The sequence below is a fragment of the Lithobates pipiens genome, unplaced genomic scaffold, assembly GCF_037356315.1.
Source record: "Lithobates pipiens isolate NorthernLeopardFrog02 unplaced genomic scaffold, aLitPip1_a1.2 Scaffold_8, whole genome shotgun sequence".
NCBI lineage: Eukaryota > Metazoa > Chordata > Amphibia > Anura > Ranidae > Lithobates > Lithobates pipiens.
In genome coordinates, this window is record NW_027507903.1 from 535,145,227 (window position 1) to 535,169,104 (window position 23,878).

Sequence of the window (23,878 nt, forward strand, 5' to 3'; positions counted from 1 at the left end):
AGCAATAAAGTTAGGCCCAAATAAAGTGAAACTAAATCAGAAAGGGGCACAGTGGAGGCTTTTTTTTCGGCTAAGAAAAAAAAATCAGGTATCTTGATGCATCAGGACTTTCACATTTTAAAGTTCAATAAGGTGGACAGGTTCACTTGAGACGGCGCTCACCTGGGTAATGAAATGTGAATATGGCAGGAATAGCTGCTCTAATATATAGATGACGGTAAAGATGGCTCCTAGTTTATGCCTCAGCCCATACTGTGCAGTTCCTTTTCCCTTTTGACCCGGGTAGGCACACTCTGGACTCCTCTGTGGTGGCTGAGTGTGTGGTAATATGCAATGTAGGCAACGGGGCAATTTGGACACAAGTCGTCGTGGCCAGTCAGGATAACAGAAGATAGGGCTAGTGGCCAGCATGGTGTAGGAGAACATACCTGTGAAGAGGATATATGTTAAACACAAGGTCAGAGTATAGATATGGAGATGGCATGAGAACAGTGAAAAAAGATGCATAAAAAAAAAAAAAAAAAAAAAAAAGGATAAAAAACTTGGAGAGACATTTGGTTGGTATTTCTGGGAGACGTTTCTCAGATTTTCATAAATAATCTTTGTTGCATGCACACAGCCTTGTGCTAAATGTAAATGCCACCACACTAGAAACACTGGGAAAAAAAAGAGAACATTTACCCCTTCCGCGCTCTACAGCATCCTTGGACAGAGTCCATTACAGGGTTAACAAATTTCTCCTTAGCCCACAAAGGTCAGGATTCTGCAGCTCTTACTCGCAGTACATTGAATGCTGAGAAGCATGTCAGGTTTTTATTACTATCCCTGCCGCTATTAGGAAGATTCACTCTCTTTGTCTTGTTTATTGTTATCAAAAGTGAAGTTACAAGAAAATCCCAAATTTTGGGTTGTCCATAGAACAATAAGGAGGGGAAATCTTTCAATGGGGTCATTAGTTCTGATGACCTGGGGGCCCCAATGGATTCCCTTAATTTGCAGGGATTTCCTTCCCGTTTTGGCTATGGGACAGGAAGTGATAGTAAAATGTCTCTCCAATGGGACATAGATGGCAAAAAACTAATAGGGGTTATACTTACTGTTTACTTTACCTTACGCTATCCAAAATGAAAAAGTTTTGCCTATAGTTTAACCACTTGAGATCCGCGCTATAGTCAATTGACGGCTACAGCGCGGATCTCCTTTTCCGGGACTACGTCTATTGACGTTGTCCCGTGTACGAGTGACCGTATAGGTTTAGGAGATATTTCTTGGACCTACAGGTAAGCCTTAATCTAGGCTTACCTGTAGGTCAAAGTGTGTTGTAAGGGTTTACAACCACTTTAAGTAATTACTTAATGGGTTATAGGCTACCTTTAGGTGTTGACACTGGTAAACCCAATCAAGGAAGTTTACTCCCTATATAACCCCTCCTCCTTCCAGGAGCACAACAGTTTAGCAAACTCAGTGCAGCAAAGCAATATACTTAATCCCAAAAGAGGGGCAGGACCTCTGTGTCCCATGATGTACGCCAAGAAAAGGATTTTTACAGGTAAGCTGTAATAAAAATCCTATTTTCTTTATCTTGCATCATAGGACACAGAGCCTACTCTGTGTCCTATGATGTAATTACTTAATGGGACGTCCCATAGCAATGCTACTTGAGGGGAGGGAGAAACAACCCACAGGGTACCCACAGACTTGAGGATTTATACTGCTACCTGATAAAATGATGTGAATGTATGCACTGAAGACAAAGTTGCAGCCTTACAGAGCTGAGCCATGGAGGCCTGGTGACGCACTGCCCAAGAAGCACTAACCGACCCGGTAGAGTGCGCCTTAGCTTGAAACCGGGGAATCTTACCCCTTAAATCATAAAAGTTTGAATTATCACTTGTCGAATCCACTTAGTGGATTTTGACGCTGCCTGTCCTTTCTTAGGACCCTCTGGCAGAATAAATAAGACATCAGTCTTACGAATCTGAGCAGTTGTCTAAAAATAGATTTTCACTGTTCTCACCACATTAAGACAATGTAGTGACTCTTCTTCCCTGGAACATGGTTTTGTAAAAAACAATGGCAGGCCATATCTTGGCTCCAGCTAGATAAAAAAAAAAAAAAAAGTCTGGACGAGGGCGTAACACCACTCTGTCCCCCACAACAACAAATATGGCTCTTTACAAGAAAGAGCAGCCAATTCTGAAAACTCTCCTTGCCGAGTATATAGCAAACAAAAATACCAACTTCCTTGTCAGAAGGACTAGGGGAATATGTCGTATTGGTTCAAATGGTTTTTTTTTTTTGTAACACAGACAAAACTAAATTCAAGTCCAAATTTCACAATTCACAACACTAAACATAAGCCCTCCAGACTCTATTGTTCTGGAAGCTTGCTTCCTTGCACTAATCAGGGTAGAGATAACTGACCCAGAAAGCCCACGTTTCTTCAGAATGTGGTTTTAATAGCCAAGCCTTTAAATTGAGAGACTGTAAGGTAGGATGGAATATCGGTCCCTGTGAGAGCAGATCTGGCCGTAGTGGGAGGGACTATGGACCCTCCACTGCCATCTTTATGATTTCTGCATGCCATGACCTTCTGGGCCATGCTGGTGACACCAGAATTACCGGCTTTCTTTCCAGCTTGATCCTGCAAAGAAGTGAAGGCAGCAACTGAATAGGGGGAAAGCATAGATCAGTGAGAACTGATCCCATGGGGTCACCAACTTATCTGTTCCGCATGTGAATGGATCCCTTGTTCTGGCCACAAAGTTACATAGTTAGTAAGGTTGAATAAAGACACCAGTCCATCCAGTTCAACCTGACTGAGGGTCTACAATCGTCCCTATCCCTGTACATTGTACATGGTCACATTGGTCCCTACCCTCAAGGAGCCCACAATCCAAGGTCCCCATTCATATACTAGGGCTAATTTTGGACAGATGGCAATTAACCTACCAGCATGTCTTTGGAGTGTGGGAGGAAACCGGAGTACCCGAACATGCAAACTCCAGGCAGGTAGTGTCGTGGTTAGGATTTGAACCAGCAACCCCTTTTACTGCTAGGCGAGAGTGCTAACCACTACACCACTGTGCCGCCGCTGACTAACTTCATTTTGAACTTGGATGCTAGAAGATCTACGCACGGTGTCCCCCATCTTTGCCAATCAACTAGGAGTATGTCGGGTGAAGAGACCATTCCGCTGGTAATAACTGCTGGCGACTCGTAGTCCGCCTGCCAATTCTCTACTGCCAGAATGAAGACTGCCGATGGACAGAAAGGAATGTTCCGTGCCTAAGTTAGAATATGGTTCACCTCTCTCTGCGCTGAGAGACCTTCGGTGCCCCCTTGGTGATTGATATAGGCCTCAGCTGTGGCATTATCAGATTGAATCCCGACAGGACAATCCCATAACCTGAAATTCCAGGTCTTTAGAGCCAGACGTACTGCCCGAACCTCTAGGATATTGATGGACAAGGTTCTTTTCGGTTCTTGTCCACTGTCCAGTGACAAATGGACAATTGTCTTTTCTAGTACTGCTCCTCAGCCTGAAAGGCTGGCATCTGTTGTTACCACTTTCCAGATGACTGGTCTGAAGGATTTTCCTTTCAGCAGATTCTGGGTTAGTAGCCATCAAGTGAGGCTTTGGGACACTCTTGGGGACAGCTGCTTTGGCAAGTCTAAAGCTTGAATTGTTTTGTTCCAAGCAGACAGGATACTGGTTTGCAACAGTCTTATATGAAACTGGGCATAGGGAACTGCTTCAAATGAAGCCACCATAGTTTCTAGCAACCTCATGCAAAGGCGAATGGAGGGAATGCCATTTGACCTGACCATCAGTGCCAACTCTCTTATGGAGATGATTTTTGTCTGAGGCAAGAACAACCTTTCCTGGGCTGTCTATGATTAGAGCCAAGTACTCCAGCTTTTTTAGCGGTATTAAGGAATATTTCTCTAGGTTGAGAACCCAACCCAACTTTTCAGTTAGTTGGTTGTAGTGCGTACGCTTTGCTCCAAACGAGAAACAGACTGATCTATTAATAATAGATTGACTAGGTACGCTACGACTTTTACGCCCTGTGCCCTTAACCTGGCTAGAGGTGGGGCCAGGACTTTGGTGAACACCCGGGGTGCTGTGGCTAGCCCAAAAGGCAGGGCTACAAACTGGAAATGCTGCTGTTCTAACTTGAACCGCAGAAACCTTTGATAAGCGGGAAATATAGGAACATGCAGCTATGCATCCCTGATGTCAATTAATGCCATAAGTTCTCCTCCTAGAAGGATATAAACTACTAACCTGATAGACTCCATGCAAATGGAGCGGATCTTCAGGAACTGATTTAGAAGTCTTAGATCTAGAATTTGGTTTTGGTACCATGAAAATTTTTTAATAAAAATCCCAGACCTTGCTACTTTGTGGGGATCTGTCTAATCACCCTGTGAGATTTTAATTGGTATAGTGCTTGAAACAGAGATTGTCCTCTTTAAAATCTATGGGAAAACTTGACCTCAGGAAGTGAGATGGTACCAGCATTACCCTGGAGATGACCCATCTGTTCTGATCTTTTCAGACTTCTGAAAACTGCAAACTTTTCCTCCCCTCCTTGGTGAGGGGGGTTGCCTCTTCATAAGTAAGCTTTAGGATTCTGGCTTGCAGGTTTCCGACCCAGGGACTTCTTTTGAGCCTGGGTCTGACTCTGAGATCTTCCTCTAGAGTATGACGGCGGTGGCCATCGCCTCCGCATAAAGGCGGAAAGAGCCTGTTTAAATGAAGGGCATTTATACTTTCTTTTTACTGGCAAAAATAGGATTTTTATAACAGCTTATCTGTAAAATCCTTTTCTTTGAAGTACATCACATGACACAGAGCAATAGTAGTTACTATGTGGGTTATAGGCCACCTTCAGGTGATGGACACTGGCACGCCCTAAATTAAAAAGTACACTCCCTTTATAACCCCTCCCACTGGTGGGAGTACCTCAGTTTTGTAGCAAAGCAATACACGTGTATACCAAGAAGGGAGGGACCTCTGTGTTCCATGATGTACTTAAAAGAAAAGGATTTTACAGGTAAGCTGTTATAAAAATCCTATTTTCTTAGATCATGGGAAACAGAGCCATAGTAGTTACTATGTGGGATGTCCCATAGCAATACTAACTGAAGGGAGGGAGACACAAAAGTAGGGCACCAAGAGACTAAAAGGACTCATACTGCAAACTGCAGTACACTGCGCCCAAAGGCAATGTCTTCATGCCTTTTACATCTATTTGATAGAATCTGGTAAATGTATGCACTGAAGACCAAGTTGCGGCCTTGCAGATTTAAAGCGGGATTCCACCCTAAAGTGGAACTCCGCTGATCGGAACCCCCCCCCCCCCCTCCGGTGTCACAATTGTCTACGCCATTTCCTGCCCTGCCGCGCTGTCTGCTGGGACACACATGGGTCCCAGTGACAGCGCGGAGATCTCCTATTGCGCGGCTCGCGCATGCGCAGTAGGGAACCGGGAAGTGAAGCCGATTCGCTTTACTTCCTGATTCCCTCACCTCGAATGGCGGCGGCAGCAGCCGAGGCCCGAGCGGTCGATCGGCCTCGGCATCGCTGGAACCCGGGACAGGTGAGTGTCCATTTATTAAAAGTCAGCAGCTGTAGTATTTATAGCTGCTGGCTTTTAATATTTTTTTGGGGGCGGAATCCCTCTTTAAGCTATGGAGGCTTGGTGATGCACTGCCCAAGAAGCACCAACAGCCCTGGTGGAGTGCGCTTTAATATGGAAAGAAGGAACTTTTACAAATCCATTTAGAAACAGTAGATTTCGATGCTGCCTGTCCTCTTTTAGGACCATCTGGCAACACAAACAAAACCTTTGTTTACGAATCTGAGCAGTCACTTTCAATAGACCCTGACTGCTCTCACCACAACAAGAAAATGTAGTGACTTTTCTTCCACAGAAACGAAGTTCTGGAAAAAAAATGAAGGCAGAACAATATTCTGGGTTAAATGAAAACCTGATACTACCTTCGGTACGAATTCAGGATGAGGCAGCAACACAGCCTCATCCTTATGAACAACCAATACGGATCCTTACAGGAAAGAGCAGCCAACACTGATACTCTTCCTTGCAGAAGATATGGCAACCAAGATAATTATTTTTCCCCCGTCAAGAGGACCAAGGCAATATCTGGTACTGGCTCCGAAAAAAAAAAAAAAAAAAAAAAAAAAGCCTGCTTCTATAAGCGACAGGACTAAAATTAAGTCCCAAGGTTTAGGGCCGACCAAACTGGAGGATTCATCTGTGTTACCCCCTGAATAAAGTTACGAACCAGAGAGAGAGAAGCAAGTGCTTGATGAAAAGAAAGAGCGATAAGGTCGATATCTGGCCATCGATAGTACTCAAGGCCAGCTACAATTCTAATCCCATCTGAAGAAATTAAACGATCCTACCTGTGAAATATTTCCTAAGGTGCCAACCCCTGGATCTACACCAGGAGACATATGCCTTCCAGATTCTTGACTCTGGAGGCCGGCTTCCTAGCATTTACCCAAGTAGAACTACTGAGGCTAATCGCCCATGATCTTTCAGAATGTGGGTCTCAATAGACAAATTGCTAATTTTAGCGTTTGTAAGGTAGGATGGAACACCAGACCTCGCAAGAGAAGGTCTGGCCATAGTGGTAGGGTCTAAGGGTCCCCAACCGCTATCTTTATGATCTCGACAAACTAAGATCACCGGAGTCACAAGAATCACCTCCTTCCCTTCTTGCTTGATCCTGTGAAGAAGGTGCTGAAGCAGCAGAACAGGAGGGAACGCATAGATCAGTAAAAAACTGATCCCACAGAAAAAAATCAAGGCATCTGTTTCGTATGCCAACGGATCCCTTGTCCTTGATACAAAGTTCCACATCCGGAACTCCCCATCTTCCGGTATAACAGAAACATGTCGGGGTGAAAGGACCATTCTCCCAGGAACAATTGATGGCAACTTCAAGTACTGTATTTATCGGGATAGAACATGCACTGGCGTATAACACGCACCCTGATTTTAAGAGGGAAGTTTCAGGGGAAAAAAAAAATTCCACAATGAGGCAAGGCAGGGCAGGGCGGCCGGCCTTATACCCTCCCAATCCCCGCCCCCCCCATTGGTAAAAAAATATATCGGCTATAACACGCAGGCACGATTTACCCTATGGTAGTCTGCCAGTCAATTCCTATTTCTGGAATGAAAACTGTAAATAGGCAAGGAATGTTGTTTTCTGCCAAGCTATAATATGATTCACCTCTTCCTGGGCTGCAAGACTTCTCGAGCCCCCTTGGTAAATGATAAAAGAACTCTAGTTTTTAACCTAGAGAAACTGAGGAAGCCACCCATCTGTCTTGACATTGTTCCTGCCAGAGTTTTGAAAACTGCAGAAGCCTTCCCCCCACCCGAGCGAGCGGGGGGCCTCCCTTCATAAGGAGGCTTTAGTATTTTGTTTTCTGGGCTTCCTCCCCCAGGTCCTCTTTTGGCCCTGGGACTGACCGAGAGGTTTACCTCTAGAATCTGACGGTGGAGGCCGTTGAGACTGCTTGGAGGAAGCTGCCCCTGGCACTGCAGAAGAAGTATGTTTAAAAGTAAAACGCTTAAACTTTTTCTTAACCAGTAAAATGGAACTTTTCCCATTAGAAATTCTTTGGATATATGTATCCAGATCTTCTCCGTCGTTCACCATGAAAAGGGAAACTGGCCAACAGCTTTTTGCATGGCACTTCGGCTGACCAATTTTTCAACCATAGAATTCTAAGCATATGTACCAGCCCTAAAATAAGCCACGAGGCCTGGAGAATAGAATCTCTCATACTGTCTACTGTGAAACACAATGCTTCTGATATACCGGCCAAATCCTGAGCCTACTGATCAGGAATGACTTGGAGTACATCTGTAAACTGGTCCGTTAAGGACTGAGATACTCCGATCGCTGCCAGCGCAGGTTGAATGACTGAACCTGCGAGTGAAATATAGTTTTTAAACAGGAACTCTAACTTCTTATCTGTTGGATCCTTTAACATCTGAGCATTGTCAACTGGACAAGTCAGGTTTTTATATAGAGAGGATATAGCAGTGTCAATTGCTGGAATTCCCCATTTCTCATAAAAGTCTTCTTCCATAGAATAAAGTATAGAAAACTTTTTTGGAGGGAAAAATTGTTTATCCCATTCAGAATACATAAGCTTCCTTAGCCACGAATGGATAGGAAAAAAATGATCAGATTGGGGAGGCTTTAGTGAACCCAAACCAGATGTGGGCTCATTAACTGACTGCTCTGCTGGCAGCGAAAAAGTAGAGCGGACCAACCCAGTGAGAGATTGTACCAACAATCTTTCCTGCGAACCTGATATCTCTGTATTAGGTTCCTCAGAAGCAGAGGCGTTAGCCTCTTCCTGGTCCTTAGAAGGCAGATCGTCTTTGCTTGCTGCTCAGAATGAGGGTCTTGAGCAACGGTCAGGGACCTGCTATGCTTAGCCCCAGTCTGGAATGCAAAAAAAAAATAAAAAATCTATTTTTTGCTCCAAGCTTAAAATAGTTGAAGAAAAAACCTCCTGAGTAATATACATAGGGGCTGCAGTGTCAAGGGCAGCTGCAACACTTGGCCCTCCTGATCACTCTCAGGGGATGATGCCATCTTTTTTGAGATGTTTCTAGGCTGCCGTGTGACTGTAGTAGTCTTACTAGAGTCCCCTTTCGAGGTGTTTTTTACCCCCTTCCGCTCATAGCCTGATGTACAAAGCAGAGGTACTACCAGAAGGAGTGCATTAACTGCATGAACAATAGTCCAGCTTTATCGCTGCTATTAATGCTCAGCCTGATGAAGTAAATGTGTCACCAAACCTTTGGGGAATGGTGTGTAGGAATGCCTGTGTCACCAAACCTTTTAAAAACCATCTCTGCTCCTGTGTCCCTCCAGCAGCATGAACACACACAATGGTGCCTTTTTAAAAGCCTCCCTTCCCTCGCTGTACATTGGAGGAAGCCAACGCAGGGCTATGCCCCACCTCCCCACCGTCTACAGCCTTCCCGTCTTTCAAAAATGCGCTTTTACGGCGCTGCTGACACTATGGAGGATCCCAGGAAGAGGCAGGCATGGCGAGGGGGGAGCTGGAAGCTGCCCAGCGGCGTCCATTCATGCAGTTTTTTTTCCCCAACAATTGGCGGTCTTTCCCCCCGAGAAGAGGGGAAGAAAACAGACTGCACATGGGGCCCCCCAGGCTTATCAGAGGTCTTGCTGCTGCTCGGAGGAGGAAGAACTTCCTGGATCACATCGTGGCTCTCTGAGAAGCATAAGACGTAAGTGCTCAATACAGCCCCCCAGGGGTGATTACATAGGCATGACAACATTTACAATTTTAAAAGGAAACATTCATAAGAAAATTTTGAAAATTTCTTAGAAAACTCAACTTGCCTTTCCCGCCGCAGGGTTTTCTGTGGTAAACCCATTCTTCACCCTTCATGGTGGGTTCCGTTAAACCTTCAGGAGCAGGTGATCCTTGAGGAAACCCACAATCCTGGACCTGCAACAGCACCCTGCCAGTAAAACCTTTATGGCCTTACTACCAAAAAGTACTGGATCCCAGGGTTCAGCTTTCTAAAACAGAAGCATTCACAGGCAAAACCTTGTTTCTTCGGATACGAGGCCCGGGTACCATTCAATTTGGCCTAAAATAGGCCACTTTTAATGGATCCGGCCAGCATGGCTAGCCCCAGCATGGATTGCTCCAGTGGAACTCAGCACAGCACATCTTCACTCGTGACCAACGCCTTAGACACTGGCGAAAAAACTGAGGTACTCCCACCAGTGGGAGAGGTTATATAGGGAATGCACTTTTTAATTTAGGGTGTGCCAGTGTCCATCACCTGAAGGTGGCCTATAACCCACACAGTAACTACTATGGCTCTGTGTCCCGTGGTGTACAATAAGAAAGAGTACTTTTCCCACTAGAAATTGTTTGGATATACTTGTCCAAGTTTTCTCCAAAATAGTCGCTCCCCATGAACAGGGAGCCCAGTTAGGAGGAGATCTTTACATGGTGCCTCAGCTGCCAAAAATGTATTAACCACAGGATTCTATGCATATGCACAAGCATAAGCGTAAGGCGGGGTGCCTGGTGAATAGAATCTTTAATAGCATCTATGGCAAAGCATAACGCTTTTGGTAGTTCAGCCAAATTCCTGAGCTTGTTGTGCAGGAAGCTCTCTAAGAGCCTATTTAAATTGGTCCTTTAGGGTTTGACAGACGCTTATTGCAGTGACTGCAGACTGAGTAATGGCACCTGCCATGGAAAAAGTAGATCTTAAAAGGGATTCCAACTCCTTATCTGTTGGATCCTTTAAGCATCTGTGCACCGTCTACTGGACAAGTTAGGCCTTTATTCATATTGGAAATCACAATGTAGACAGCTGGTATTTTCCACCTTTTGGAGAATTTCTCCTCCAGGGCATAGAGAATTGTAATTTTCTTAGGTGGGAGAAAATGCTTATCCGGGTGATTCCATTCAGCAAAAATAAAATAAAAATTAAGCTGTTCTAGTACTGCATGCGGAGGAAACGCATTGCAAAGGTTGAGAGGGTTGTAAGGAGCCCAAGGAAGAAATCAAACTTTCAGGAGACTCCGTTAGGGGTAGCATGAAAGTAGAAGAACCATCTCCGTAAGAGATTGTATCAGCAATTCCTCAGATTTGAAAAGGCTGAAAAAGGCGCATCTACCGTTATTTCCTCCGCAGAGGAATCATCATCATCGGTTTGATTTGCCTCCTGATCGACTAAAGGTAACACCTCATGGAGCAGGAACCCATCCAGTGGCAGGTTCAAACAGTAAAATCAGCCAAACAATAAAGCGGTATTAGCTAGACCTCCACCCTCCCCCAACCCTCTGGTCCCATCAGGGAAAAGAAAACACTTTTGTAGCTCTTACCTAGCAGAGTCTCCCTCTACACGCTGCTGCATTTAGACACGGACTGAGCTTACAGTGAAGACAACAGTTTCTTTCCTTACCTTATCCTCACCGCAGGATTTGCTGAATTAACAAACAATCCAACCTTCACCCATCAAGGAGGGCTGCGTAACAAACCTTCAGGGACCGGGTCCCTAAAACAGGGTTCCAACTGCCCTGGACCATTAAAGCACCTCATCAGGAACTTTAAGTAATGTAGCAAGACCTAAGCCCTGGGTTCCTGGGGTCCAGTCCTACAAGGAGGCGTTACATGCAAAACCTCGTGCTTCGGATACAAGGCCCCAGGTACCATCCCTTTAGGCCTCAATGGCACTTTGTAAGGATCTGGTCTATGGAGGCTATTTAAATCCAGCATGGGTCACTCCTGGAGCTCCTCAGAGCACATCTTCACTCGTGACCAACACCTTGAGACACTGGCGAAAAAACTGATGTGCTCCTGGAAGGAAGAGGGGTTATATAGGGAGAAAACCTGAAGGTAGCCTAAAACCCATTAAGTAATTACTTAAGGCTGTGCGTCCCATGATGTATGATAAAGAAAGCTGTGTCTTTTTCCTTTCCTTCCCGACAGGCTTGCACACTGGATGGCTGGATGAGGCTGTAACCCGTGCACCTGTATGGCACTCTACGCCAGGGCTCACTCATGGCTGTGCTGAACTCTATGCTACTCTCTGGTAACTATGGCAACATGTTTCAGGGGCCAGCCCTACCCTTTTAAGCCTCCAAGCCTCAGCTGTGAGTGAGCTCTGGCATAGATTGCCGTACAGGTGCAGAAGTTCCATCCTTATCCAACCGCCCAGCCTGCAAGCCTGTCAAGAGGAAAAGGAGAAATATGCAGCTTTCCCTGCAGCAGTGCTGTCACCACAACACTGGCTTCAGTGTATCATCTGGCTGTGCATTATGTGCTCTTCGTCACTGATTGATGCGAGTGCATTCATTTTTAAACTGTCACAGTAAAAGTTTTACTGTGCGAGGTTGTTGTGCTCGCTTTTTTTGTCTTTGTATTTGTGCTATATTTGAAACCGAAGTGTACAATTAAAAACAGAAAAATCAGCAGAAAGGGACATAAGTTACTGTCAGTAGGATGTGTCCCTTCCTTTTCCTCTTCTTTTAGTTGAAAGCCTCCTTCATCCATAGCCCCCCACCACAACCCTCCCATACGACAGGGGTTAGTACAACTAGGGGGCTGTCACAAGCTCTCATCAAAAGAGCCCGATTATGCCGGCTCTTTTCACCTAACTGATCCATTCAAAGAAACTGTACTACAAGTTCTATGAATAAAACATGACCTATGCATGGAAGGGGCATACCTATCAATCATCCACCTGTCCTCCATTATTAGATCCTGTTTTATTCATAGAAGCTGTAGTATGGCTTCTAAAAATGGTGCAGCTAGGCAGAAAAGCCGGGTACAGTCGAGAGAGCCCGTGACAACCTCTGAGTTTTATTAAAGCGGTAGTAAACAGCTGACGTTTTTTTTTTATAATCCTGCACGGCAATGCAATAATGTGATAGTATGCATCACATACGGGCACATTATGTGAAGCTTTCCTTAGAACAAAGCCCTCCAGCAGTGCGGCATCACCGCTGAACATGCTTCTATCTTTACCCTGTTTGCCTTCCAGGTTCAGGGACTCTGGCTGTGTGAGTGGCTGGAGCCATCATGATGTCTAAGGATGAGCTCCGGCATGCTCGCACAGCCCACGTGCAGAGCCCGCCAGGAAGCCGGCACTGCGCTGCGCTACTCACAGGCAGTGAGACATTGTCGAGATGTGCGGCTGCAGAGATCGGGAAATGTCTCACTGCCTGTGATTAGCGCAGCACAGTGCCGAATTCCTGGCGGGCTCTGCGAGCACACCTGAGCTCATCCTTAATGATGTCACTCCCGCACATGGGCGCGAGAGCTGTCATTTACAGCACAGGACTCTGATGGAATGGCACAGTATGCCATTCCTTCAGAGTGCATGTGCTAGCGACATCACCAGCTGCATCAAAAGTAAATATCTCCTAAAAGATGCATGTTTAGGAGATATTTACTGTACCTACAGGTAAGCCTTATTATAGGCTTACCTATAGATAAATGTCATGCATGGAAGTTTACTCCCACTTTAAACCTTGCTGCACTGGAAGACAATGTTGGTGCGGGTTGGGGAGCAGGTACAAACGAGGATTTCAAGTAAAAGAACAGGAATCGGCACAAGGGACACATCCTACTGACTGTAAGTTATGCCCCCTGTGCTGATTTTTCATTGTAGATATTTTAGTTACACTTAGGCTTTAAACATCTGTAAATCAACTATGCACTTTTTAACAGTCAAGCAAAATATACATTGGATTTCCACACAGGAAGCCAGCACAATATGCATATGTTTACTTCACAACTGCAATGTATTTGCTGTGTAAACTGATCAAGACTAATGTAAAAAATTAACATTTATTTAAAAACACTTTGATTTAAATGTGGCTGAAATGTTATCAAATTGAGTCAGTTGCATGGATCAGAATAAAGACAGGCTTTGTTCTGATATGTGCATCTGACCTGCACAGATGTACACTCCAGGATGCACTTGGAGATCTGTGCGGCCAGCCCCCTGTCACCGATCATTTGAATATTCTCTCTGCATGCAGCTACATGGAAGACCTATGCATTCTACGTGCATGAAGACGGCCTTTTGCACAGGTGTACAGATTGAAAACCCGGTGCGAATGAGGCCTAAAAATAATCATGGCAATAATAACTTACAGCAGGTGATTTCCCCTTATATGAATGCCTTCTGCTGTGTTTGCTTACCTATACTGAATAGCTGGGAATTCATACAGTGGAAATAGCTGACAAAAAACATGGCTATTGGGCGTGTGACATCAAAGAAGAGGAGGTATCCTGCAGTCAGGTCTAAGATCAGACCACCCCAATGGACCACCACAAGGTTTGTCATCTCCTCAGACAAAAACAACCTACAAGAAAAACACAGGGCATTATATATGCAATCTGAAGTGAAGATATAGGTTTGCATACGAAGGTCAATCAAATTTCACTTTTTATGTTTCCACGGTCGCTCAGAAAATCGTTCTGCTGATTGGAAAAGGCCCTAGTTTAGATTGGTTGCCTGAGGAAGGAGCCATTTTAGTGTTCCAAATTGTCTTTGTATGTAAAAGGCTCACTGTGAGCAAGAGATATGCTGGCAATATCTATGATTCTTAGCATCTCCGCATGCTACAAACATTGGTACTGATTCACTGTAATAGGAGGCATTGCAACCCAAGTTGCACACAGATACACAGTCTCCATTTGTCCTGTTTACTGTGATTAAAAGTTTATTAAAAGGGAGTTCCTCCTGGGTAAAAAAATGTTTTATTTAAAGTCAGCAGCTACAAATACTGTAGCTGCTGACTTTTAATATAAGGACACTTACCTGTCCAGGGAGCCCGCAATGTCCTCACCCGAAGCCGACCCATCCCTTGGCTCTGGGTGCAGTCGCCAGCATCCTTACTAAGGCCGCGTACACACGGGCGGACTGTTCGCCCAACTTTGTCCGCTGAACAGTGTTTCAGCGGACAGTCCGCTCGTGTGTGGGCTTCAGCGGACAGTCTGACGAACAAAGTTTTTCGGAATTTCCGTAAGACAGTCCGCTGAAACCAAGTTTCAGCGGACAGTCCGCTCGTGTGTAGGCTTGTTCGACAAACTAAGTTTCGCACATGCTCAGAAAGGATTTACACGGCGAAGGTTGCATTGCAGTGTATTGGACGTCGAATTTCTCGTCCCGTCGTACGTGCCGTTCACGTCATCGCGCACGCTTTCAGCGGACTGTTCGTTCATCGTGTGTGGTCAAGTCCGTTCATGCAAATTTTGAGCGGACTGTTTGTCGGATTGTTTGACGAACAAAGTTGGGCGAACAGTCCGCCCGTGTGTACGCGGCCTTAGGGAAACAAGAACAGCCTGTTTCCTACTGCACATCTGCGAGTCGCGCTGCGCTTTCTGAATGGTCCCTGCTGTTTTCTGGGATTTGTGTGTCTCCCAGAAGGCAGTGGAGGAGGAGGGGGGCTGGGCATTGTGTAGTTCGCTGCAGAAGATTGCAGCGATTTTTCCCCAGAAGTGAATTTGACAGGTATCCGCTCTCCCCTCCCCCTTAAAAAGGTGCCAAATGTGGCACTGGAAGCGGAGTTTAGGGGAGAGGAAACCGACCTGCGGAAGTTCCATTTCGGGGTGTAACTTCGCTTTAATTACAGGTACTTATGTAGTGATGTCAATACATACAGGGCTTTACATCTATTATACATTCACATAAGTCCATGCCCTCCAGGAGCTTGCACTCACATTCATACATACTAGTGCCAATTTAGACAAAAGCCAATTAACTTCCCAGCATGTCTTTGGAGTGTGGGAAGAAACCAGAGTACCCTGATGAAACCCACACAGGCACAGGGAGAACATGCAAGCTGCAGGTAGGTAGAGCCGTGGTTAGGATTTGAACCGATGACTAGTGCTCACTGAAAGTTAAAGTAAAGGAAAGTCCCAATTTATTTGATTTTTTTACCAGAACAGGAAAATAGGAGAAATCATCCAATCAAGACACTAGTTCTGGTCACCCAGGGATTCCTTCACTTGGGAAGAATCTTCTTTCACTTCCTGTTTTGGCTATGCAATAGTAATTAAAGTAAAATCTCCTTAATTAGGACAAAGATTTAAATAGAATATTAAAAAAAAAAAATAAAAAAATAATTGACTGAGGTCAGCCTCCCTGTCCACTGTGTCAAAAAAAAAAAAAAAAAAAAAAAAAAAAAAAAAGGGGAGGAGATTGCCTTTAGTACTACTTTAAAAGAAAAACAGGCCTCTCCATGTACAGTGTGGTGTAGCAGAAATAGATATACATCATAGCCTTTTATATTGTATTTTATAACTAAACTGCGCCACCTGGTGACCAACTTCTGCATTTCAGGTGTGCCACAGACAGCACTCTATTACTGAACGCATACACCAGGCTTTTTTCAACCAGGGTGCCCTGGCAAAATGCCTAAAAATTGCCCAACAATTGTATGCAAACCAGCATGTGGATAAAGCCTGCCTTTTAGTTACACAAAGCCACAGCTTTTCATTGTGCACCAATACAACCTTCTAGCTGCCGGCATCCTAACGACCATTGGCGTCATCAGTTGATAAGGACATAAAACAAGCAAAAAGGTGCAATACACAGATACCTTAGGAAATGGTACCCAATAGTCCAAGATATAGGGATGAATATATGTACACATATATATGCCTGTCAGTTTATATGTCGTTGGGTCAGTCAGGGCAGCCACCAAGAAAATCAGAAGCAGGTTCTAGTAAGCTAGAATAAAAACAAGGAAGAGGGCGCCTCTGAATATACATCATAAAACAATTTATTAAAACAACAATATCCACTCACATGGAGGAAAGAGAAGTTGCATTCCTATCCTGTATGCTGGGCTGAGGAGATGGAGTAGGACTGCAAGTCACAGCAGATCCAGTCAGGCTGGCACCACATGAGATCCAAACAGGAAGGGGTGGGATGGCTGACCACAGCGTGGTCTCCATCAGTAATCCAGGTCCAGGCTACTCATATCTCAGTCCAGTGGAAAAACAAAGTCCATCAATCGAGAATAAGGGTTCCGATAGTAGTGAGGGGAGAGCGGGGACAGACACCAGTGCTGATGGCTAAGCCGCGCCATGTATCCACAATGTATGTTCAGCCTCTGTGGTGTAAAGAGACATGGCCGTGTGTTCAGGTGTGTCTTTACACCACAGAGGCTGAACATACATTGTTGTTTTAATCAATTGTTTTATGATATACATTCAGAGGCGCCCCTCTTCCTTGTTTTCAGTTGATAAGGATGATGTCAGTCACCTGCACAGCATCCTTATTTTTGACCCTCCCCTGCCCCTCTCTATCACTTTGGGGTCACATTAGCTGAGTGATGGAGAAAAATTGAGGATGAAGAGAAACATTGGAATACTAGTCAGTACCAGTTTGCAAAAGTGTATTTGCTTTGGAAGAATAAATCACTGTTGGGTGTCCTACGTGTGGATGTTGCTGCATTGTGTAAAACTATTAGGCCCCATTCACACCTGAGCATAGCGTTTTCAGGCAGAAAAATCGCACGATTTTACCGCGGCAGTTTTTACCACGATTTTGCGCAGGGCAAAAGGTTACCAATGTATTCTCAATGTCCATTGAGAATAGATTTTTTTTTCCCTGCAGCGTTCTGTAGCTTCAGGCTTCAAGCTACAAAATGCTCAGGTGTGAATGGGGCCTTAGAATAGTTTTTACATTTTAGAATGGGGTGCCTTGACTGAAAAAAGGTTGAAAAAAACTGGCATACAAAAGTTAAATGGTTGAAACAAAGCAGATGTACAATCCATTTATGGTAAACTCATTCAATGAATCCGAGCTCTGCAAGCGAAGATAACATGCACTGTTTGATGCATTCACACAATTTCACAGTAACCATGAGCTAAAACAAAGTTCAGGAATATTCCTTTATCCCATTGTACGCTACAAACTGTATGATTGAATTGGTTCCGATATCGCTGTCTTACTAATCTGACAGCTTATTACTCTAAATAGAAGACCTTAATTTTTTTTGCAAATATTAAAGATTCTAACTACCAGCAAGAATAAGTCCTTACATTTAACCGCCTCACTCCCGCCTGCCGTCATATGACGCAATGGACTTTGAGCGGGTATAGCTGAATGATGACTGTAACTACAGACATCATTCAGATATTGCCGTTATCAGCCGGCGATTCCCTACACCATAAGAATGATCATAGTGGCTGTTCCACCGCTTGATCGTTCCTACGGGAGGCAAGAGGGGCCTCCCCCCCCGCTTCTACCAAGTCACCGCTACGATTGGTGAGTCAGAAAGAGGATCCGCCGGCCCCGGATGTTCATCATAGAGATTTCCAGCTGACCAGATGGTTGCCGGAGTCTCTATGATCGTCGGAGGCCGGGCGCGATGTTATAGACATCATACCCGGCCTCTGCATTCAAAAAAAACGGCGCAGCTTCAGCTGGGAAGCAGTGATCGGTTTATTTATTTTTTTATTTCAGGCTTCTTAGCCTAGTGGTGAGATGTGGGGTCTTATTGACCCCATATCTCACTATAAAGAGGACCTGTCATGTCATATTCCTATTACAAGGGATGTTTACATTCCTTGTAATAGGAATAAAAGTGATAAAAAAAAAAACACAAAAACAGTATAATTAACAATAATAATAATAAAAAAATAAAAATTTAAAGCGCACCTGTCCCAGTGTGCTCACACACCAAAGCAAACTCATACTCAAATCCCACCCACATATGAAAACTGTGTTCAAACCATACATGTGAGGTATTGACGTGAGTGTTGGAGTGAGAGCAATCATTTTGTCCCTAGACTGCCTCTGTATCTCAAAACATGTAACCAGTAAAAAAAAAATGTCAAGCGTCACCTATGGGTATTTTTAAGTACCGAACTTTGGCGCCATTCCACGAGTGTGTGCAATTTTGAAGCATGACATGTTAGGTAACTATTTACTCAGCGGAACTTGATTTTTCACAATATGCAAAAACATTGGGCTAACTTTACTGTTTTGTTTAGGGTCTCTAGGGTCTTTGCTTAAAAAAACATATATAATGTTTGGGGGTTCTATGTAATTTTCTAGCAAAAAAAAAAAAAAAAAATGATTTTTATATGTAGGAGAGAAATGGCAGAATTAGCCTGGGTGGCAAGTGCTTAAAGAGCACCTGTCATTTCAGATCCATCACGGCAGCACCTGTTAGCGGGCATCCACTACCTGCTGCCACCACATCCCTCACCTTGTCGCTGCCATATCTCCGGCCATCCCATTAAAGCGGGAGTCCACCGGGACTCCGCGTTTTTTTTTTTTTTTTTTTTAAAGCCAGCAGCTACAAATACTGCAGCTGCTGACTTTTAAATAGTGACACTTACCTGTCCAGCGCGCCCGCGATGTCGGCACCCGAAGCCGATCGCTCGCTCGTCTGTCAGGTCCTGCCGCCGCCATCTTGGGTATGGGAATCAGGAAATGGAGCCTTTCGGCTTCATTTCCCGGTTCCCTACTGCGCATGTGCGAGCCGCGCGGCGCAATCCGGACGGTCCCCGCTGCCTCTGGGAGCTGTGTGTTTCCCAGCAGGCAGCGGGGCACTTGCTGAAGGGGGCGGACGCTTGCGGAAAGGGGCGTAACGTACGCCCCTTTCCGCAGAGAGCTAGCCCGGAAGTGGGTGCAGTTACCTGGATTATCCAGGTAACTGCACCCCCTCCCCCCTGAAAGGTGCCGATTGTGGCGCCGGAGGGGGGGGGGGGGGATTCCGATGAGCGGAGGTCCATTTTAGGGTGGACCTCCGCTTTAAAGTGAATAGGACTGTCGATAAGTCACCGCCATGTCAGAGGAGTCGCTGCGGGACAGAGATGACGGTTGCTCTTTAAAGCCCTTTTCTTTTTTCTTTAAAAGTCAGCAACTACAAACACTGTAGCTGCTGACTTTTAATAAGGACACTTACCTTTCCAGCGAGCCCGTGATGTCGGCCCCCCGAGGCCGATCCGTCCATCGGATCAGGTGCCGGCGCCACTATCCTAACTAAGGGAAACAAGCAGTGGAGCCTTGCGGCTTCACTGCCCGTTTCCTACTGCGTATGCGCGAGTCACGCAACGCTTTGTGAATGGTCCTGTTTTATGGGACACACACACACGTCCCAGAAGACAAACGGGCCAGACACCGAAGAGGAGGAACTGAAAAAACAGCACCGCGGAATAGGAAGAGGCAGATTAGGAAGACTGCCTAGCAACAGGGGTTTCTGGAAAGTTAAAAAATAAAAATGTTTTCAATTTTTTTTTAATCTTTTTTTGAGAATATTCTGTAATTATTTGTTTTAGGGTGGACCTCCACTTTAAAAATTATGACTTAGGGCCAGTTCATACCAGATGCAGTTCAGTTTTTTCTGCACCAGTCAGTTTCCGGTCAGTTTCTGCACCGGAAACGGATTGGAGCTGACTGCACTGGTGTGAACTAAAGCCTTTGGAATACATGCAAAACATTGTGCATGCATTTTTAGTGCAGAAAAAAAAAAAAAAAAAAAAAAAAAGCACACGGAAATGTATCTGGTGTGAACTGGCCCCTAATTTAGTTGATTTAAATCGACTTGATTTCAATTAAATCCACCCTGGTAGTCATGGTACAACTGCGGCAGTAATAGCTTTACAATTCATTGTTGAGGAGCTACAGTCCCTCGAAAAAGTATTCATACTTTAGACCAATGCAAAATTGTTAAGTGGAAGGAAAATGATAAATAGTTGTAAACATTTTTCACAAATAAATATCTGAAAAGTGTGGCGTGCATTTGTATTCAGCCCCTCTTACTTTGATACTCCTAACTAAAATCTAGTGGAACCAATTGCCTTCAGAAGTCACCTAATTAGTAAATAGAGTCCACATGTGTGTAATTTTATCTCAGTATACATACAGCTGTTCTGTGAAGCCCTTGGAGGTTTGTTAGAGAACCTTTGTGAACAAACAGCATCATGAAGGCCAAGGAACACACCAGACCGGTCAGGGATAAAAGGTGTGGAGAAGTTTAACCGGTTGCCGCCCGCCAGCCATCATATGACGGCCAGGCGACGCGGCCCTTGTTCTGGGCAGGGGCATCATATGACGTCCGTCCATTTAAATAGGGAATGCGCGCGAACGTGTGCATGCAGCCCTGTACTTTCGGTGGCGGCGTGTCACGGAGACACCGCTCGCCACCGAGGGGGGTAAACAGCCATTGGGCATGGCTGTTTACCAAGTGATCGGCTGTGATGAAGTCATGGCTGATCACAGATGGTACAGCCCCACTTTGCACTACGCATGAGTGCAATCTCACTGCGCATGCACGTCAGTGGCGGCGTGTTCAGGGGGAACATTGCTCGTTACCGACGCTCATAAACAGCCATTGGCCGGCGGCTGTTTACCATATGATTTGGTGTGATCCTTTCACAGCCTGTTACTAAATATGACCATAGAGCGGTAACGAGATGCTACCGGGTTCTCCTCCCACAACGATCATGTGTGAGAAGGAGATTGCGGTAACATCTTGTTACCGCTTACAGTGTACACCAACACACACTGGTTGTCGTCCCCAATAAAGAGGACGTGTCACAGTCCATCTGAGTGTCCGAGTACCTGTCACAGTTCATCTGAGTACCTACCTGTCACAGTTAATCTGAGTACCAAGTACCTGTCACCAGTCCATCAGAGCCCCCGAGTACCTGTCACCAGCCCATCAGAGTACCCGAGTACCTGTCACCAGCCCATCAGAGTACCCGAGTACCTGTCACCAGCCCATCAGAGTACCCGAGTACCTGTCACCAGCCCATCAGAGTACCCGAGTACCTGTCACCAGCCCATCAGAGTACCCGAGTACCTGTCACCAGCCCATCAGAGTACCCGTCACCAGCCCATCAGTGTACCCAAGTACCTGCCTGCAGCTCATCAAGTTACCCAAGTACCTATCTGCAGCCCATGCCTCATAGAATAAACGTTGGGGTGCTTTCCAAAATGGGGTAATTTTGTAGGTAAATCCATTGTCCTGGTGCTCAAGGACCTTCAAAAGTGTGATCGGTAGGAACGAAATGAGATGAGTAATTTATGGTACTACTAAAATGTTAGGCCTCTGTATGTGGCCAGGCTGTGTAAAAGTCTCACATGTGATATCGCCATGCTCAGGAGGAGTAGCAGAATGTATTTTGGGGTGTAATTTGTGGTATGCAAATGCTGTGTGTGAGAAATAACCTGATAATATGACAATTTTGTAAAAAAATATATATCTTAATTTTGCAAAAAATTGTGAGGAAAAAAAATACAATAAAAAAAAAAAAAATAAAAAAAAAAACTCACAATGCTACTTACTTAATACCTTAGAATGGCTACTTTCTAAAATGGAGTCATTTGGGGGGGTATTTGTATTTCCTGACTTGTTAAGAAACTTCTCAAGAAATTAGATACACCTGATATACTGAAGGCCTGATCAGATGTGATAAATTTTCAGTGATTGCCACTATAGTTTGTAGACTAACTTTCGCAAAGACCAAATAATAATATGCAATAATTTGGGTTATTTTCACCCAAGCTATGTAGCAGTATACATTTTGCCCAAAATTTATGAAGAAAAATTACTAAAATTTGCTAAATTGTATGACAGAAACAAAGAAAAGGGTGTTTTTTTTTTTCACAAAATGTTTTTTTATTTATAGCACAAAAAATAAAAAAAACACTAGTGATTAAATACCACCAAAAGAAAGCTCCATTTGTGTGAAAAGGGACACAAATTTCATATGGGTATAGTGTTGCATGACTGAGTAATTGTCAAAGTGTGAGAGCGCTGGAAGCTGAAAATTGGTCTGGGCAGGAAGGGGGTGCAAGTGCACTGTATTGAGGTGGTTAAAGCAGGGTTAGATTATAAAAAAATATACCAAGCTTTGAACATCTCATCAAGCACTGTTCAATCCAGCATTCAAAAACGGAAAGAGTATGGCACAACTGCAAACCTACCAAGACACCTAAACTGACAGACCAGGCAAGGAGAGCATTAACCACCTCGCGCCCGCCCTATAGCCGAATGAAGGCCGTAGAGCAGGCGCGTTCGTCCGGGAGGCCGTCCCTGGACGTCCTATTGTTTACTTCCGCAATGCGCGCCGCCGCGGGCGCGCATCGTGGAAGTTCTGTGTTCGCCGTGTCCCCCGGGGACAGGCAAACACAGATCGCTGTAAACGGCCAATCACAGCGGCCGTTTAAAGCGTGATCGGCGTGTCCAATGGGAGATGATCTCATATGTAAACCTATGAGATCATCTCTCAGCGCCGCTCTCCCTCCTCACACAGAGTGTGAGAGGGGAGAGATGAACGGCTGCAGCGGCAGCCGTTCTGCTTCGATCTGTAAAAAAAAAAAAAAAAAAAAAGTGCCATCCTCCCCCAGCAGTGCCATCCATCCTCCCCCAGCAGTGCCATCCTGCCCCAGTGCTACCTGCCCCAGTGCCATCCACCCCAGTGCCACCTGCCCCCAGTGCCACCTGCCCCCAGTGCCATCTGTCATCAGTGCCACGTGTCATCAGTGCCATCTGTCAGTGTCACGTGCCATCTGTTGTCAGTGTCACGTGTCATCAATGCCACTTATCAGTGCCATCTGTCAGTGTCACGCGTCATCGGTGCCATCTGTCATCGGTGGCACGTATTAGTGCCACGTGTCATCATTGCCACGTATAAGTGCCACGTGTCATCAGTGCCACATATTAGTGCCATCTGTCATCAGTGCCACATATTAGTGCCATCTGTCAGTGCCACGTGTCATTGTCCTGGTGCTTCAAAAGTGTAATAAATAGTCAACAAGTTAGATGTGTAATTTATGTTCTTAGAACACATGATGGCGCTACCTGCATGTTGGGCCTCTCTATGTGGCCAGGCTGTGAAAAAGTCCCACACATGTGGTATTGTAATACTCAGGAGGAGTAGCAGAATTTTTTGGGGGGTGTCATTTGTGGTATACACATGCCATGTGAGAGAAATAACCTATTACAATTTTGTGGAGAGAAAAAAAAAATGAAAAATCTTAATTTTGCAAAGAATTGTGGGAAAGATATGACAACATCAAAAAGCTCACTATGCCTCTTACTAAATACCTTGGAATGTCTACTTTCCAAAAAGGGGTCATTTGGGGGGTATTTGTACTTTCCTGACTTTTTCGGGTCACAAGAAGCGAGATAGTCCACCAGTACATCAGATGTGATCAATTTTGTGTGATTCGCACCACAGCTTGTAGACTCTCTAACTTTCACAAAGACCAAATAATATCCACTAATTTGGTTTATTTTTACCAAAGATATGTAGCATTATAAATTGTGGCCAAAATTTATG

General features: G+C 44.9%; 1 protein-coding gene across 1 annotated transcript in view; it reads right to left on the minus strand.

The window, feature by feature from the left end:
• Positions 1 to 23,878, minus strand: part of GGCX (gamma-glutamyl carboxylase) — a 98,079-nt gene that overhangs the window by 53,102 nt on the left and 21,099 nt on the right. Inside the window, exons 7-8 of the mRNA XM_077469565.1 lie at positions 13,766 to 13,929; positions 163 to 428 (exon numbers count right to left, since the gene is read on the minus strand). Of these exons, the coding sequence (XP_077325691.1) occupies positions 163 to 428; positions 13,766 to 13,929 (430 nt within the window). The remainder of the gene's footprint in view (positions 1 to 162; positions 429 to 13,765; positions 13,930 to 23,878) is intronic.